The sequence below is a fragment of the Hippoglossus stenolepis genome, chromosome 1, assembly GCF_022539355.2.
Source record: "Hippoglossus stenolepis isolate QCI-W04-F060 chromosome 1, HSTE1.2, whole genome shotgun sequence".
Lineage (NCBI taxonomy): Eukaryota > Metazoa > Chordata > Actinopteri > Pleuronectiformes > Pleuronectidae > Hippoglossus > Hippoglossus stenolepis.
The window spans coordinates 977,327-991,881 of NC_061483.1; the positions used below are offsets into that span (position 1 = coordinate 977,327).

The 14,555-nt window shown below is 42.9% G+C and overlaps 2 protein-coding genes across 4 annotated transcripts in view; one reads left to right on the forward strand and one right to left on the reverse strand.

The window, feature by feature from the left end:
* The window catches only part of pex16 (peroxisomal biogenesis factor 16), a 6,507-nt gene extending 3,780 nt beyond the window's left edge, over positions 1-2,727 (forward strand). For both annotated transcript variants that reach the window (XM_035155688.2, XM_035155689.2), the window contains exons 8-11: positions 118-190; positions 805-924; positions 1,295-1,359; positions 1,588-2,727. In XM_035155688.2, coding sequence (XP_035011579.2) covers positions 118-190; positions 805-924; positions 1,295-1,359; positions 1,588-1,646 — 317 coding nt within the window. In that variant the 3' untranslated portion in view covers positions 1,647-2,727. The remainder of the gene's footprint in view (positions 1-117; positions 191-804; positions 925-1,294; positions 1,360-1,587) is intronic.
* On the reverse strand, positions 2,645-14,353 carry arfgap2 (ADP-ribosylation factor GTPase activating protein 2). Of its 2 annotated transcripts, XM_035155675.2 has the most exons (17): positions 14,208-14,353; positions 12,342-12,460; positions 11,978-12,050; positions 11,709-11,840; positions 11,044-11,124; positions 10,327-10,432; positions 9,837-9,893; positions 8,592-8,636; positions 7,556-7,608; positions 6,272-6,408; positions 6,023-6,154; positions 5,433-5,561; positions 5,201-5,353; positions 4,977-5,103; positions 4,728-4,815; positions 3,935-4,059; positions 2,645-3,777 (listed from the first exon to the last, which is right to left on the reverse strand). In XM_035155675.2, exons 1-17 carry the CDS (start codon positions 14,337-14,339, stop codon positions 3,757-3,759), a joined length of 1,710 nt encoding a protein of 569 aa, XP_035011566.2. In that variant the 5' UTR covers positions 14,340-14,353; the 3' UTR covers positions 2,645-3,756. The 2 variants fall into 2 exon arrangements, with proteins under 2 accessions (XP_035011566.2, XP_035011567.2); XM_035155676.2 differs by lacking the exon at positions 8,592-8,636.
* Positions 14,354-14,555: the final 202 nt, after the last annotated feature.

Here is a 14,555-nt window from a genome sequence, read left to right on the forward strand (position 1 = left end):
TCTGAGGTGAAAAGTAAAGACAGCAGAGTTTATTCCATGTCTTTGAGGTTCTGCTGTCAGCTTCTGAGTAGAGACCGGTTTGAAGTGTTTCCTTGAATCCAACCTTCCCGTCGACAGTGCTCTGCCTCGGACTCTGTGGAAAACAGTCCTGGAAACCGTGGCTCGTATCCGGTGTCCTGGAACTTTCCAGGTGACTAAACTTATTATTATCATCATATATCATGTATGTTCTTCCCACGCAGACACGGAGAGAACATGCAAATACTGTGAATGGTTGTTTGTCTCTGTACGTCAGCCCTGTGATTCGCTGTCAACCGGTCCAGGTTAGCCACGCCTCTCTCCGGTGTCGGCTGTGTACGATGAGCTCTATAGATAATGGAGGATTTTCTTTTGAAAGAGTTTGGGGTCTGTTATTATTCATGCAGATGTTCTACGTTAATTGTTCTGTTGAGTAGATTGTTCCTGTTGTAAGATAATCTGCAGCTTCTCTCAGACGTGCACTGAACTCCAGACACAGTGAGCGAGTTGATGAAGTTTCTATCACGTGTCGGACGTGAAACTGAACAAAATGTGTGTAAATCATTTAACAGACGTTAAAGTACGGTTGCCCAGAGGCGGACACGTCATAAAACACAGATCGTAAGGAAGGACTCAAAGAATTGTCCTGAGGCCTGAGTCAGAGAAACTCACTCATCATCCTGACCTGCCAACTGAGCTCTGATTATTATGAAGCAAAGTTAAGAAACGTTGCCTCAGGATGTCGTTAAACGAAATGAGTCCGTTGTTCTTCCCTCTTCCCTCCAGCTTTGCCGTCCTGAACGAAAGCAGATTTGAGAATCGATGGGAGCGAGCGGAGATGAGGAGGAGAACGTTCCTCCTGCTCTACTACCTCCTGCGTTCACCTTTCTATGACAAATTCTCTGAGTGAGTATCTGTGCTGAGTTATTACCATGACACCAGCAACACACTCATCATCCTTATTCAGCTGATTTATATTTTCTATTCATTATGATAAAATTGATTGATTGACAAATTAATATTTTAATTGGACTATAAAAAATACAAGATAAATTATATATTTATAATAAAAACCAAAACAGCAAACCTTCACATTTGAGACGGTTCAATCAGACAATGTTGAAGATTTGATTGAAAACAGAATTTTTTTTTGCTTATGTTAAATGTTCGAGGTTTAGTCGATGAATGGTTTCAGTTCCACACGGATGATTTCAGATTCAAAGATTTGTTGTTAAATTGCAGTTTAATAGACGTGATTGTGTTTCTTCACCTGCAGAGAAAAGATTCTCTTCCTGCTCCGACTCCTCGCTGATCATGTTCCGGGAATCGGGCTTATTGCACGTAAGTTCTCAGCATTAAACATCTGAGACAAAAGAAAACAGTCAACATAATTAAATTAAAATAATGTTGTCACTGCTGTTGTCAGGAATTACCACAAAACCTGGTGGGAGGAAGTGGAACGGGTCAAACTGAGATGATCCACTTCTCTGGTCCATAAAACTTCCTTCCACCAAGTTTCAATAAAATCTGTTCAGCAGTTGTGAGAATAAAAGCTGCTTCTCTCCTCAGGCCCTCTGATGGATTACCTTCCCACCTGGCAGAAGATCTACTTCTACAACTGGGGATAAAACCGCAGTGGATTTATTTTCTATTTGTTGTGGGGCAGCGGCGATAAAGGACGTTTGGGGTCGTCACTACAGGTTCAGCCCCAGATTCCTGCTGTAACTCCCCAGTAATCAGAGAAAAGGCTGTGGAGGCGACTTCCACTGCTGCACCTTCTTCTAACGACACTTCCTGTTTCCTGTCAGAGATAAAACACGATCATCCTGACGACATTTCAAAGAATCTGATTTTCTTTCCAACACTACAAAGAGGACAATATTTTCTTTAAGACCTTAATAATTGAGTTCTTGATTTGCGCACGTCTGTACGATGAAGACACGGATGATGCAGTTTTTATTGTCTTGTTTCATTATCTCTATTCTTGCCTGAAGCTCTGTCAGTGATTTGTCCGTCATTCGTTTGCTGAGAGAAAACTTTACACTGAGCAGCAACAAGTGAGAAGTTCACCAGCAGGAGTAAGATTCGAATTCAGTGTCGGGAAGTTTTTCCTGCAGATTCACACGCAAATAACTGAGCTACTGAAAAGTGTCAGGGCCAAACGTGAGAAACCGGTATGAGGAGGAAGGATTTTCTTCCTTTCGCAGTTCAAGAATAAAGTAGAACTAAATCAGAGGATATTTAATCTAATAAGATATTTTGTTCAGGTGGTCGTTTGTACAAACGTTTATTTTCTTAACTGTTCCACTTTAATCTTGAAATTTTGAGGTAATTCTCCACATGCTCAGATTGTTTTGGACTTTTTTCCTCAACATTTTGTATTTGTCCTTTAAATCCAAAAACCTCGTCCTCTTTTCATTTGTACGTCTCTGCATGATTGACACTCAGTTTCCAGATTGTCCGTCAGTCTCGTGAACACGATCAAAGGTCACTGAACTCAAAACACGTCAGAGGCACAAAGTCCAACTGCAGGTGGTGATTCGAGGTTTTCTTGAGCTTGAAAACAAATGACACAACAAAGAGGTTCAAGACTATTTGTGTGTCAGTCAATGACTTGGACACAGCGGAGGTTTCAAATCTTTATTAACATACTGAATAAGTTTCTTTTTGTAGCCTACAAATAAATAGTTGAATGTTTCATCCTTTCAATCTGCGTGGTTGGTAATTTCTTGTGGTGGGAAACAGTCACGGAAAATCGTTCAACAAGTTGTTTCACGTGTCGTGAGCAGAAACAGACGTTACAGTGGGATCGTATTCACTTGCATGCGACCTGGTCAGTGTTACACAAAAACTGAAATGGTTCTTTGTCTTTTCATCGGCCAACATGTCTGCAATGTAAAAGATAAACATGTAAACTGACGACATTGGCCTTTCAAAATAAAAGGTTAATCTGATGAGGGAGGGAAACCGGCAGCATCCACAGAACGTGTTGAGGTTCGTTGAGTCGGTCGAAGTGAAACTGAGATGCAGTCGAGACAGTGTCGTCGTTTTATGAGCTGGGATTTACGTCAACTTTAACAGTAATCTGGGTTAAACAGCTCCGACACCACAAAGCAGAAGTATCTGATTCCTCCGAGCGCTTCCTGGGTTCAACAGCTTTTCAGGAGACAAATAAATAACCAGCGAGGACATCGGATGTTTGACACTCCAGTGACTGAACTAAATCTTCACCCACACAGAAACACAACGATCCAGACAGTTGTGAATGAAACAACCGGTTTACAAACTGAACTGGATTCAGATTAACGCTTAAAGATGAAAATATATACTGTGACTTTTTTAATATCATGATAAAAACAAGAGATGAAGAATTTCATAATAATCATCAATAACAACACTTTGATTTATGTAGAAGGAATAAAATATAGAAGAGTTAACTCTTTGAAAATCTAAGACCAAAACTTTCTCGGTGGTATATTACAACATGACTTGGTTTAAAAAAAGACGACACTGCGATGGTTTCCTTTATGAAAATAAGACGAGAGTCTGCTAATGAGAGAAGGAAATACTGTCTCACTCCTGTAGAACTGTCTCTAAAAGAGGGATGAGAGAGAAGACATTTCTCTTCCCCATGCAACCGTCTCTCCCGTCTCTCCCGTCCAGATGCTCGTGGTCGTCAGGAGGCTGCTCGGCTCTGCTCGGGCGTCAGTTAGTGCGTCTTCCCACAGTCGCCACTGATCAGTAGGAGCCGTAACGATCCTGAAGGAAAACAGAAAATAATTCATGTTTGCGTGGAGGCTGACGACGTCTGATAATCGTCAAACAGCTTTTGGTCGTTTTCCAGTTAGCTCGTCGTGTTTCCTCGTAACCTCGACTCCGCCGTTTGAGAAGCACACGCCCACTGCTGCTGACTCACCTGGATCGTGTTCATGACCCCGTTGGCGAGGACGGCCATCTTGCCCGCTACAGTCTTCACTCCCTGTTTGAACTGTGCGATGTCGGGGCCCGAGGGGAGCACGCCGTCAAAGCCAGCCGCCCTCCCTGAGGAGGAGGAGGAGGAGGAGGAGGAGGAGGAGGAGTTAGTGGTTGTTTAAGTTAATGTACAGACTCGACCTCATTCTCTGTTTCACTTTTATTTTAGCTGAATTTATATTGTGTAAAAAGGACGGTGTGAAATAAAGGTGGTTGTTAATCCTGGAAAACAGGAGCTGGCGACACCCCTCACGTCAAAGCTCCGCCCCCAAAACACAGGAACGGGCTCTGACTGACGACTTTTCCGTGACGTGCTCGCTAACTTCTTAGTTTCGTGTCCGCTTGGTCTCTCCGGCTGAAGACTCGGGTGCAGTCAGAGCACGGACAGCAGGTCAGTTATTGACAGTCAGTCAATCATTTCTCCCGATTGGTCGTGTTTGCCACAGACACGGGCTTCACGCCTTCAGACCATTTCATTTAATTAGTTTCTATCAGGACGTGAAGAGGTTTGCAACTAATACGATGAAGTGTTTCAGAAACAAATTTCCAACCCTGCATTGAATTCGTAGAGACCGAAGATGAGAAAAAAAAGAAAAATCACGAAACCTACAGTGAACGTCTCGTGCTAACGACGACGTGTTCTTCAAAACCCTGATAAACCTGCTTGCTGCTATTTGCTTTTCACATCTTATCACTTTTCCTTCTGCTTCTTTATCTCGCAGATGAGCAGGTCTTACCTTTATGGTCGCTGTCTTCTCCAAACAGGTCGGCTGAACTGATGGAGGTGCTGCCGGACATGCTCTCCAGTCTCGTCTTAGCATCGTACTGAGAAGAGCGGAGATTTAAAAAGGTTCAATAACAGCGCTCTGTTCCACACAGAAAATCTCTGCAGGATTTATTGATTTAAAAACACAGTTGCTTTTGAATTTGAGCCCGAGGTGCTTTTAGTTTTAGTTTGAAACTGAAGTGCAGATGAGGTTTCTCACCTCGGCGCAGCTCTCCCGACCAAAGAACATGTCGGACGAGATGGCCTTTGCATTGGCGAACTTCTGCCTGGCCTCACTCGACTCTGACACCGGAGCCGACACCTCAGCTTTTCTCCTGCTGGAAAGTCTGGAATAAACACGAGACCACACATCAGACCTGCACCAACAATTTTACAGTTTTGAAATGAAAACAAAATACTGAACACGAACATCGACGTGAATACCTTTCTCCAATTGGCTGAATACTAGAGATGGTGACCTCCTCTTTGGGGTCCTCCTTCTCCAGAGCCCAGGACGTGGTGAAGGAGGAGCCTCCTCCCTCAGTGTCCCACCGCGATCCGAAGCTATCACCCACTGTGAACGGGTTGTCCTTATACCTGAAACATCAACCACAGTAGATCTAGTTCTTTACTTTCACTCGTCTTATCTGACTTGACTTCTCGGTGTGTTGTGTACTTTGGCGGTCCAGAGGTGAAGCCCGGCTCATCAAACATGTCCAGTTTGGAGCGAGAGGAGGATTTGGCTCCAACGGGAGTTTCCTGCTCGATCACCTGCATCTCTGACATCACGGAGTGAGACACGGCACTGAAACAGGAACATGTGCACATTTAGAGACGCTCTGTTTCAGGGGTCAGCCTGACAGCACAGTGAGATACGCTGTGTTATGAGACTCTTGATAATCTGCAGAGAAACTTTAGTGGCTCTACACGACTAAAGACATGAACTCAGGAGAATGTCTGCACCACGGGGCCAAGGCTTTCTCCAGAGTTTGTCTTTCACACATGTAGAACACAAGTGGAGATGACTGGTCGGACACGTTCAGAGCGTTCAGGTGAGGGAGGGACGTACGATGCAGGACGGAACGTATAAATTCCAGAGACTGTCCACAGCAACTGACTTGGACATTTTCATATACAGCCTCTCTGGATAACTCCAGGAGATTATCCCAAGTTCAGTGCAGGTCTCAAAGTAGTTTATGAATTCTTCAGATGTGAACAGCACACTGATCTCAGTATGACAACAACCTGAAGGTGCTGCGATGTTACCTCCTGTTTCCGAAGCCCATGCCCAGTCTCTCGGCCTGCTCTCTCTTCTTGCCCTCCATGTTCTGAAGCTTCTTTTCCTCCATCTTCCTGTCGATCTCCAGTTCTTTGTAAGCCAAGCGCATGGAGGCCACACTGCCACAGGTGAGACGTATGTGAAGAGGTTTTAAAACACATAGAATGGAAATAAGCAACAGCAGCATAAAACCCGACCGTCACTAAACTTAATTAGTTCAGATAAACTAATCTTACATGGATTCCTCGGCTTGTTTCTTTGCCTCAGCAGCCTGCTCCTCTCGGAGCTTCTCGGCTACTTGTGCCTGTTTCTCCACCTCAGAGAAACTCTTGCTGCTCACCTTCTGGGCTCCCAGACCCTTCTTGGCCCCCAGCTGCATCAGAGTGAGAAGATGTGGTGCACATTAGACACAGTTAGAGATCCAGATCTTCACAAATCAAGAGTGGGTTTGACTGTTTGCATGTGCACCGTTTGTTTTCTCATTTATCTGCTAAAGGAGCAAAGTTTCACATTAAACCTTAGTCCCTGCAACTTGTGATGTAGAAACTAAGACGAAAAGGTCACAAACAGGGATTCTAAAATCATAAACAAGTCAAATTGAGGACTTATTAAAACCTTTTTAAAACAATGACATTCAATTTAAGACCAAACTTGCGATGGGAATAAGCACCTGTTGGACTCGACCCCCATCGTACCAAGTTTGAACCACTTTCATCACACACAGCACAGTTTGCATCATAAGCACTTCCAGGCTTCAACCACCACGAGGACTCGTCATTCTCAAGCCATTCACTGTTAGACGTGCATTCCTATATTTTTATGAACGAGACCGAGCTCGCAGGCCGACGAGAGGCTTCAGCTTCACTGATAAACAGAACCAGCAGAACCAGAACCAGAACCAAACCAACAGTGAAGCTCAGAGCGATAAGTCTTATTCTTCGGACCGGAGAAAAGTGACATGCAAAGCAAAGTTAACATCAATCAAATCTATTCTAATCTATTTCTAATTTAAGACAGTGTTATCGGTAAAATTGAATGTAAGACGTTTTAAGACTTTAAGGACGCTCTGACAAATAATGTTAGGACACAGCTGGTCTGCAGCATATACATTTTCAAAATGAACAAAATGTCTGTATTCCAGAAAATCGAAATTCCCCCCCAAAAAACTAACGAACAAAACCAAACCTTTATTTATGTTATTTACCAAGTTTATGTGCAATCGTCTAATTTCATCTCAGTCTTACACCTGTCATATAAATCCCTTCTAATACAGAGCGTCGACTCCACATGTCAACATCAGCCTCTCCACCTCCACCATCACATCCGACTGGACGCGAACACTTACAACCGCATCAATATTCGAAGCAGAAGATTTTTAAATGTCTTAAAATATGTTCAACTTCAAGCTGTGTGATGAAGTAACATTATTTTAGTGAATATTTCCGTTGGCTTCGTGGTTTCTCTCCTGTTCCATCAGCGATCAGGATATGAGGCTGTGGTTGGGTGAAAATAGGACTCACCCCTTTTTTGGCAGCCATGGGCTTCTTCTTTCCAATGATGGACGTTTTCACATCTGTAACACAAGAAGACATTTGTAAAAACTGCAACATATTTTACTTCCACAAAAAAATGGTAGAAGCTCCCCCAGAGTGTGTTTTTATTGTGCGACACACAGACTGTAAATAAAGATGGACGACATGACAGATGCCCAAATGTGAAGCCAAAGCCTCTTGAGCCCCCCCTGGTGGCTGGCTGCAGTATAGGTCATAAACCACAACTTCTCCATGTTAACAAATGGGACATGAACAAAAAAAATGTATCAAAGCAGACATTACATAAATACATTTTACTCCAAAAGACGTCATTGGTGCAAGATGGCCGTGTTCATATATTTGATATTTTTTCACATTTGGAGGAAGCGGAGACGTGTCGTCCATCTTTATTTACAGTCCACGATGCGACCCATCAAACCACCACAGAAACACAAAGCGCGACGCTCGGCCATTAAGGTTCTTTGACCTCAGCTTCACAAAACCTCAGATACGTAACTTGTTTCACTTGTTTCACTTGTTTTGCATGAGAGACAGATGAAAGCTTCCCGCTCACATAGCACTGATGTTACTCAGCTCCCAGAAGAACATGTCAGGCAGAAACATAATGACAATAATAAATATTTGAGAGAAGGGTAGGAATTAAAATAGATGCATTAGAGGACGACATTTTTCAGTGACACCACAACAGTGTTATTACTTCTTTTTGTCCACTTGTCAGAGACGTGTTATCCCGAGGTGCTTCTGATCACACTGAGGAGCGGCAGGTATGTGACAGCTCCACAATGACTGCTTTACTTTTACATAACCTCGGTTAACAAGGCTTTGTCCCATCCAGCGAAACTTGTTAAACAGCAGCTGCTAACAAAAGACCTAATATCACAAGTTCAGCTATTTCCACTGCGTCATGAGCAGAGAGGAGAGCGGCTGTTATGATGTGAGTCAAGCAACACAACCATGCGTCTGCAGGAACCAGCGCAAACAGCTACAACTGACGGCGAATCACCTTCAAGTGTTCGTCCTTCCTGTGGCGACAAGCGCATGGAGTCGTCTACAAGACGAGACAAACCAGTCGCCACGATCATGATCCAGACACACAAGGGGCTGATTTTACACAATAATAAAAACACGCAGCTTGGACTTTAGTCACTGACGCTGTCGATGACATAATAAGGATTTTGTTTAGATAAAACTGTGAAGATTAGGCAAACAGTTGCCCTGAAAGAAAAATAATCAGCAACTATTAACTATACTATTTATTCATATTTCTGTGACTTTTAAAAAGAAAAACATTAAACATGTCTAACTTACTCATTGGCTGCTCTTGTCTGGTTTAAAGCAAGTTCAGGGTCAGTTCTGAACATCACATTAAGCTCCGTGAAATGTGACATTTACAAGACATCTATTCATTGGTTTTAAAGCTCTGATTTGATTCCCGTGAATTCTCTCAGCTTAATTTCTTGTTCGTCATTTTATATTTTGTGATGCACGTTGTACTGCATCTTTGTTTTCAAATGTTGCATCAATAAAGTTCTATGATTAATAATTGAGACTAAAGAAAATAAGGAAACCAACTTGTCAGACCTTTTCGTAACTGGTTGGATATAATAGGTGAGGTTCATTACATGTTCAAAAGCGTGAGACTGAGAAACCTTCCCAGTTCTTTTTAATCAGTGTAGACAGACATGACAATCTCTTAATCTTTAATAGCTTGTGTGCATGTGACAAGTTGTCAATCGTGAAGGTGTGAGCAGGTATTTGCTTGCAGATAATAACCCTGTGCGTGACATTTGGAGACTGCTCTGTGGAGAACTAGATTTAGTACCTCAGCCGTAGAGAGATTACTATGTTGAAACAAGAGAATAATGTTTGTGCACAGCAACAACTACTAATCCACAGGAATGTGAGTTATGACCAAAGGCTCATTTGACAGATATGTTGCTTTCCTGTCTACATCTGTGTTGTGAGGAAGAAACACAAAGTGTCGTCCAAACGACGAAAAACATTTCTGTAAATAGTGGGATGTGCGGCATTTATATATTTATATTACATTTATTTAATTGTCCTGACCTTAGATTTATTTATTGTCTACAGATACAAAGCTGCAGAGTGAGAGTGAGGTGAGTTAAACCCACTGAAATATCGTGCACGTCAGACATGAGGGGACATTTTAGATGACAGCGCTGACGTTACGACAGAGCAGGACGATGCTCGTGTCTTTATTCCAAGAGACTGAATCAAACAGACTCACCAATGGAGGCTTTGGGTGACGTGCTCAGACCATCGATGCTGGGTCCTTCCTCCAGCTCTGCAAAAAGATAAGAACGGATTAAAAAGACCGAACCTTTGAAGTGATTCCAGTTTGTTGGATTGTCTAAACTGAGTCATCTCTGGCTGATGCCGTTTTATGTTTACAGCAAAATCTCTCCAGTTCAAACTCTGAACTGAGGATGCCAACTCAATTCCCTGCACCCAATGATTTACACTACATCCATACGATTTCATTAAATCTGAGGACTGAAAGGGATGGAGTACAAATCAAAGTAGTAGAACCTGAACCTCATATTTCTAATGATGCATCTAGTAGAATCCTCTCATTCGACTCCCTGAGGGCCCTCAAACTGCAGGCAAGGCCCCGATGACATCACTATGACATGACACAGACCACATCAAACGAACACCTGCAGAGAATTCCTTTGACAATGACTGAACACAGAATGCAAACGGTCTGGTTTACTGACGGGTGCCTTCCTGGAGTTTGGGTGTCGTGTCTGTCAGCTGCGGGGAAAGGTTGGCTCCGTTCTGCTCCGGCTCAGAGGGCGGCGCCATACTCCAGTCATTAGCAGGCTGAACATGTAAAAAGATATATTTTCACTTTGAGTGAAGAAGAATTTATCGGAACCACATCCTTTTTGTCATTTATAGATATATCATATTATTTCAGATAAGTGAAGAGAAACCAAAGGAATGTTAAAACAGGCACGTCACACACCACCTCATTTTAGGTTATTTTGATCAACATATTTCATTATTTACAGTTCAGCCCTAACTTGTCCAACCTCAGCTTCATGTATATTTATGCTCTATTCATGTTAATTGTTTTTTTTAGACTGATTTAGATCCAATTCAAACTCTCAGTAATATTTGTCATTCGATAAACTGTAAAATGTCCAGCTCGGTTCGTATCTTGGTCTACTAATCAAATCAATGAGATCCTTATTTAAATATCAGTTTGTGTTGTGCATTCACATTAAAAGAATTTTGGTTATTGCATCATTAGTGAAATAACTCAAAAATATCTGTGTATGATCTGCCTCAAAAGATGAACTGGCATTCAGACTCTAGTAGAAATAATCTTCCTGTATTGGAAATGGCATGTTAGCAGACATGTGGTGAATGTTTTCTATCACTGACGTGTTAGTGGACGACGGCAGCGACTTTATCAGAAACAAACAAACCTGCGTATGCTCGGCAAAGAAATCGGTCTCTTTCTTCTCGGGAGCTGCTGGGGTTCCTCCTGCAGAAGAGTCGATCCAGAGCTGCAGAGCATAGAGAGGTGTGTGTGTTATATTACACACTTACACACTTGCAGATGAAGATGAACTCGTATGGGTTCATGGAGCGGCTCATTCTGCGCATTCGCTAATGCATTAAAAAAATAAACGTGTTAATTCCCCAAATGAATCATCCCACGTTAACGCGTTAATTTTGACAGCCCTACTATATATTTATATTTCATCAAATAACAGTCTGATCCTTTGGTTTTATAATTTAAAACACATTTAGATGTGCAGCATCTCTCTTTAAAGATACAGGAACTACAGCTTATACTGAACGTTCCAGAGTCAGATACGAGTTCATTAAGCGAGAGTCTGTTTTTAAGGTCAGATTTATAATAGAAAATATACAATAAACAAAAACATGAACAGCTGAGCAGCTTTAACAACAAAGCCAGACATTCAGCAGGTCTGACTTCATCAGTGCAGAAACACGGCCTCAGATCTGGAGAAATGTTCAGTCCACCTGCTGACTGGTGCGTATTCAGGATATTTGTACATGGTTACATCTGAATCAGTGTTGGTCTGCGAGGATTCATTCCATAAAGAATTTCATTGATACTCACATCTGTGCCATATTTAGACAACGCAGCATTAGCTTGCTGCCGAATCTTCTCCCTGTACATCTGGGCTGCACGGCTATTATACTTGGCATTGGTGTCGTTTGTGGAGCAGCCATGCTGGCGGAAGAAAGACGACTTCAGACCAGAGGAGAAAGGGAGTTTATTAATTAAAAAGGTAATTACACTACCTTTAAATATGTCATCCTGATGAAAGATACAGGATCTTGTTCTTAATTGATTTTCATTTGGGCCAGATAGCCTCATTAACTCACCGCGTTGGCGTTGCCTCCAACCTGCATACATCTGAGCTGAAACCAGTTCCAGTTGGAGTCTAACTCAGTGGATCTGAGGGGAAAAGAAGAGATGTCAGCTCTCCAGTGCGACGGGCACAAGAACCACACTGGACATCATGTGTAAATGGTTGAGCTGATCTCAACAGTAGAAGATCATAGTGAAAGGCTGAGAGAGGAGAGGTGATAATGTTTAAATTTCATGGTGTTTGACATAGTTGTGTTACAGATGAGACGAGAGAGAGGAGAGAAGAACCAACCCTGGCTACTTTCTACTCAGTGGGGCTGTCAGAGAAGTATGCAGCATGACTATAAGATTACCAGCCATGGTTGTTACTGAACTCACCTGATGAAGCTGAGATGCACGCCCAGGGAGCGGTGGATGCCGGAGCAGTCGATGCACAGGAACACGCCGTAGGGGATACTTGCCCAGCTGGGGTTTTTAGCAGCGCAGTCGAAACATACCTGCGTGAAAACACAACATTTGAATACTGTTGTTACTGGGATAACTTCCGTGTGATCTGTAAGAGCCCAACATCAGAAAAGTAACTGCACCACCACCCTCCCCCTCTAACTTGACCCGTACTTCCTGTTTGAATCACGGACTGTGAGAAATTACTAAACACCATTACAGTACAAATATAACCTGCGTCTTTAATGAACACTGAGGACATTAATGATAACTCTTGTTCTGCAAGTCAATGCAGCAATTACCTTTAATCAAATCAATTTGTTTATTAATATCAAGATGCACCGTATCCAATTACAACCTCATGTAGGAAATTCTGTCCAAACCTCCGCTCCAGAGTTACGTTGAATAATGATGTCACAGCAAAGTGAACCCTTGACCTGCCCTGGACAAACGCTTCTTCAATCTACACTGCACAGCTTAGCTGTTTGGTTAGAAATGACAATAAAGTTCTTGAATTGAATTGATTTCATCCAATCAGACCAGTGTGTTAAATTTTGTCATAATCAGCGTGTGAAGGATCCAGTTGTGGCCAAACACGAGGCACCTGATCTTGACCTTTGACCTCCCCCCTCCACCCTCCAGTTAGGAAACCACTACAGTATATCCTACACAGGGCACTTCTTTAAAATGAGAACAGTAAAACCTCCATGGAAATATTATTGGTACTTTAAATGACCAAGCTCACCATAGAGTATAACAGACAATTCAGCCATATATAGTTATTTCACTAAGATATTTATAAAGTAAGTTCATCTCTCTTCTGAACCTTGTACGAGACCAAGTGTCTTTTCCCAGGCTCTGATCTTACTGAGTATTTTAATAATTAAAATTTTATTTATTTGTTTACATCCATACAATTTGTATTCTTCTATTTGTGCCCTAATGTTGTGTGATTCACTTGTGTCGCTTACTATTGGCCTTCAATTGTTCATTTATAACTATGTTTAGAGAGGTTCTACATAAAGTGATATTATCATTACTTTTATTGGCACGTGGCAATTTCCTTGCACTCGGTTACAAATGACACAGAACAGGAGCCAAAGAAAAGTGCAGGAGAACAGTGATGCACAAATCATCCACAGGCCACAGACACCAACAAGCAGAGGAAGCACAATCCATGGACATTTCAAAATAACAGGACGAGAAATCAATTAACCTCAACTCTGAAACACGAGTGAAAGGCTTCAGACTTCAACTAGGAGCTGAAACAATTAGTTACCTCATCTAGAATCAAACCCTTTCGTAAGTATTTCATTATATTAACGAGTGGTTGAGCATAAGAGCCAAATATTGTCTGATTGCAGTGAAAGTGAAAACCACAGTAAAGTGAGACAGGAGACATTCCAGAAGGAATCGGGACGCGAACCCGCGGCTCCATGGAGGAACCCAAACTCCCGGTGTCACCTAGTTCACAGGTGAGAAGCAGCCTGGTGAACATGGCTGACTCCAGGCGCCCAGGTGTCAGACAGCCGCTTCACGCGTGGCGGCCACACGAGCTTTGTAAACCTGGACGTGAGGCGGCTCGTGACGTGGTGACCGACCCCGCGCGAGCTCGTCCGGCGGAGACGTGGCCTTCGTGCTGCTTTACCGGCAGCTAGCCGCCGCTAGCCGCCGCTAGCCGCCGCTAGCCGGGCCTAGCTAGGGAGCAGTTAGCCTGCCGAGCTCACCGCTTCGCACCGGACACACCGGCCGACCGACCCGCCGGTGGCCACGCGCGGACGCAGCGAAGGAGCCGGTTACCTTGTTGGTGGGAACAGATCTCAGCCTCTTGAAGATGGTGAGGATCTCTGTCTTATTTGGTTCCGTCGCCATCTTGCCACTCTGACAATTTCCATCGGCTGACGTCACTACGGGTCCTCGCCTGAGCCACATCCTGACGCAAGTCGAACGTCGCGAACGACCTTCGCTCTCGAACCTTGAATTCTGAATTTAAACGTGAACGATTTAAACAGTTTGGTCTATTTATTTATTTTAACATTAAACCTGCCCCAGCTCAACCAATCAGCATCAACCTAATTTATCTAACTTTATTTATTTATGGAGAACTTTTCCAAATCTGAGTTTCAAAGAAAGGTAGGTAATAAAACC

What these genes read in the sequence shown, in the direction of transcription:
- arfgap2 (XM_035155675.2), bottom strand. Translation starts at nt 14,339, where the DNA reads ATGTGGCTCAGGCGAGGACCCGTAGTGACGTCAGCCGATGGAAATTGT. An exon ending in ATGGGCTTCGGAAACAGGAG is followed by an intron (nt 5,562 to 6,022) that starts GTAACATCGCAG and finishes TTCCTGTTTCAG; the next exon opens with TGCCGTGTCTCACTCCGTGA. An exon ending in TTCACCTCTGGACCGCCAAA is followed by an intron (nt 5,354 to 5,432) that starts GTACACAACACA and finishes TTGATGTTTCAG; the next exon opens with GTATAAGGACAACCCGTTCA.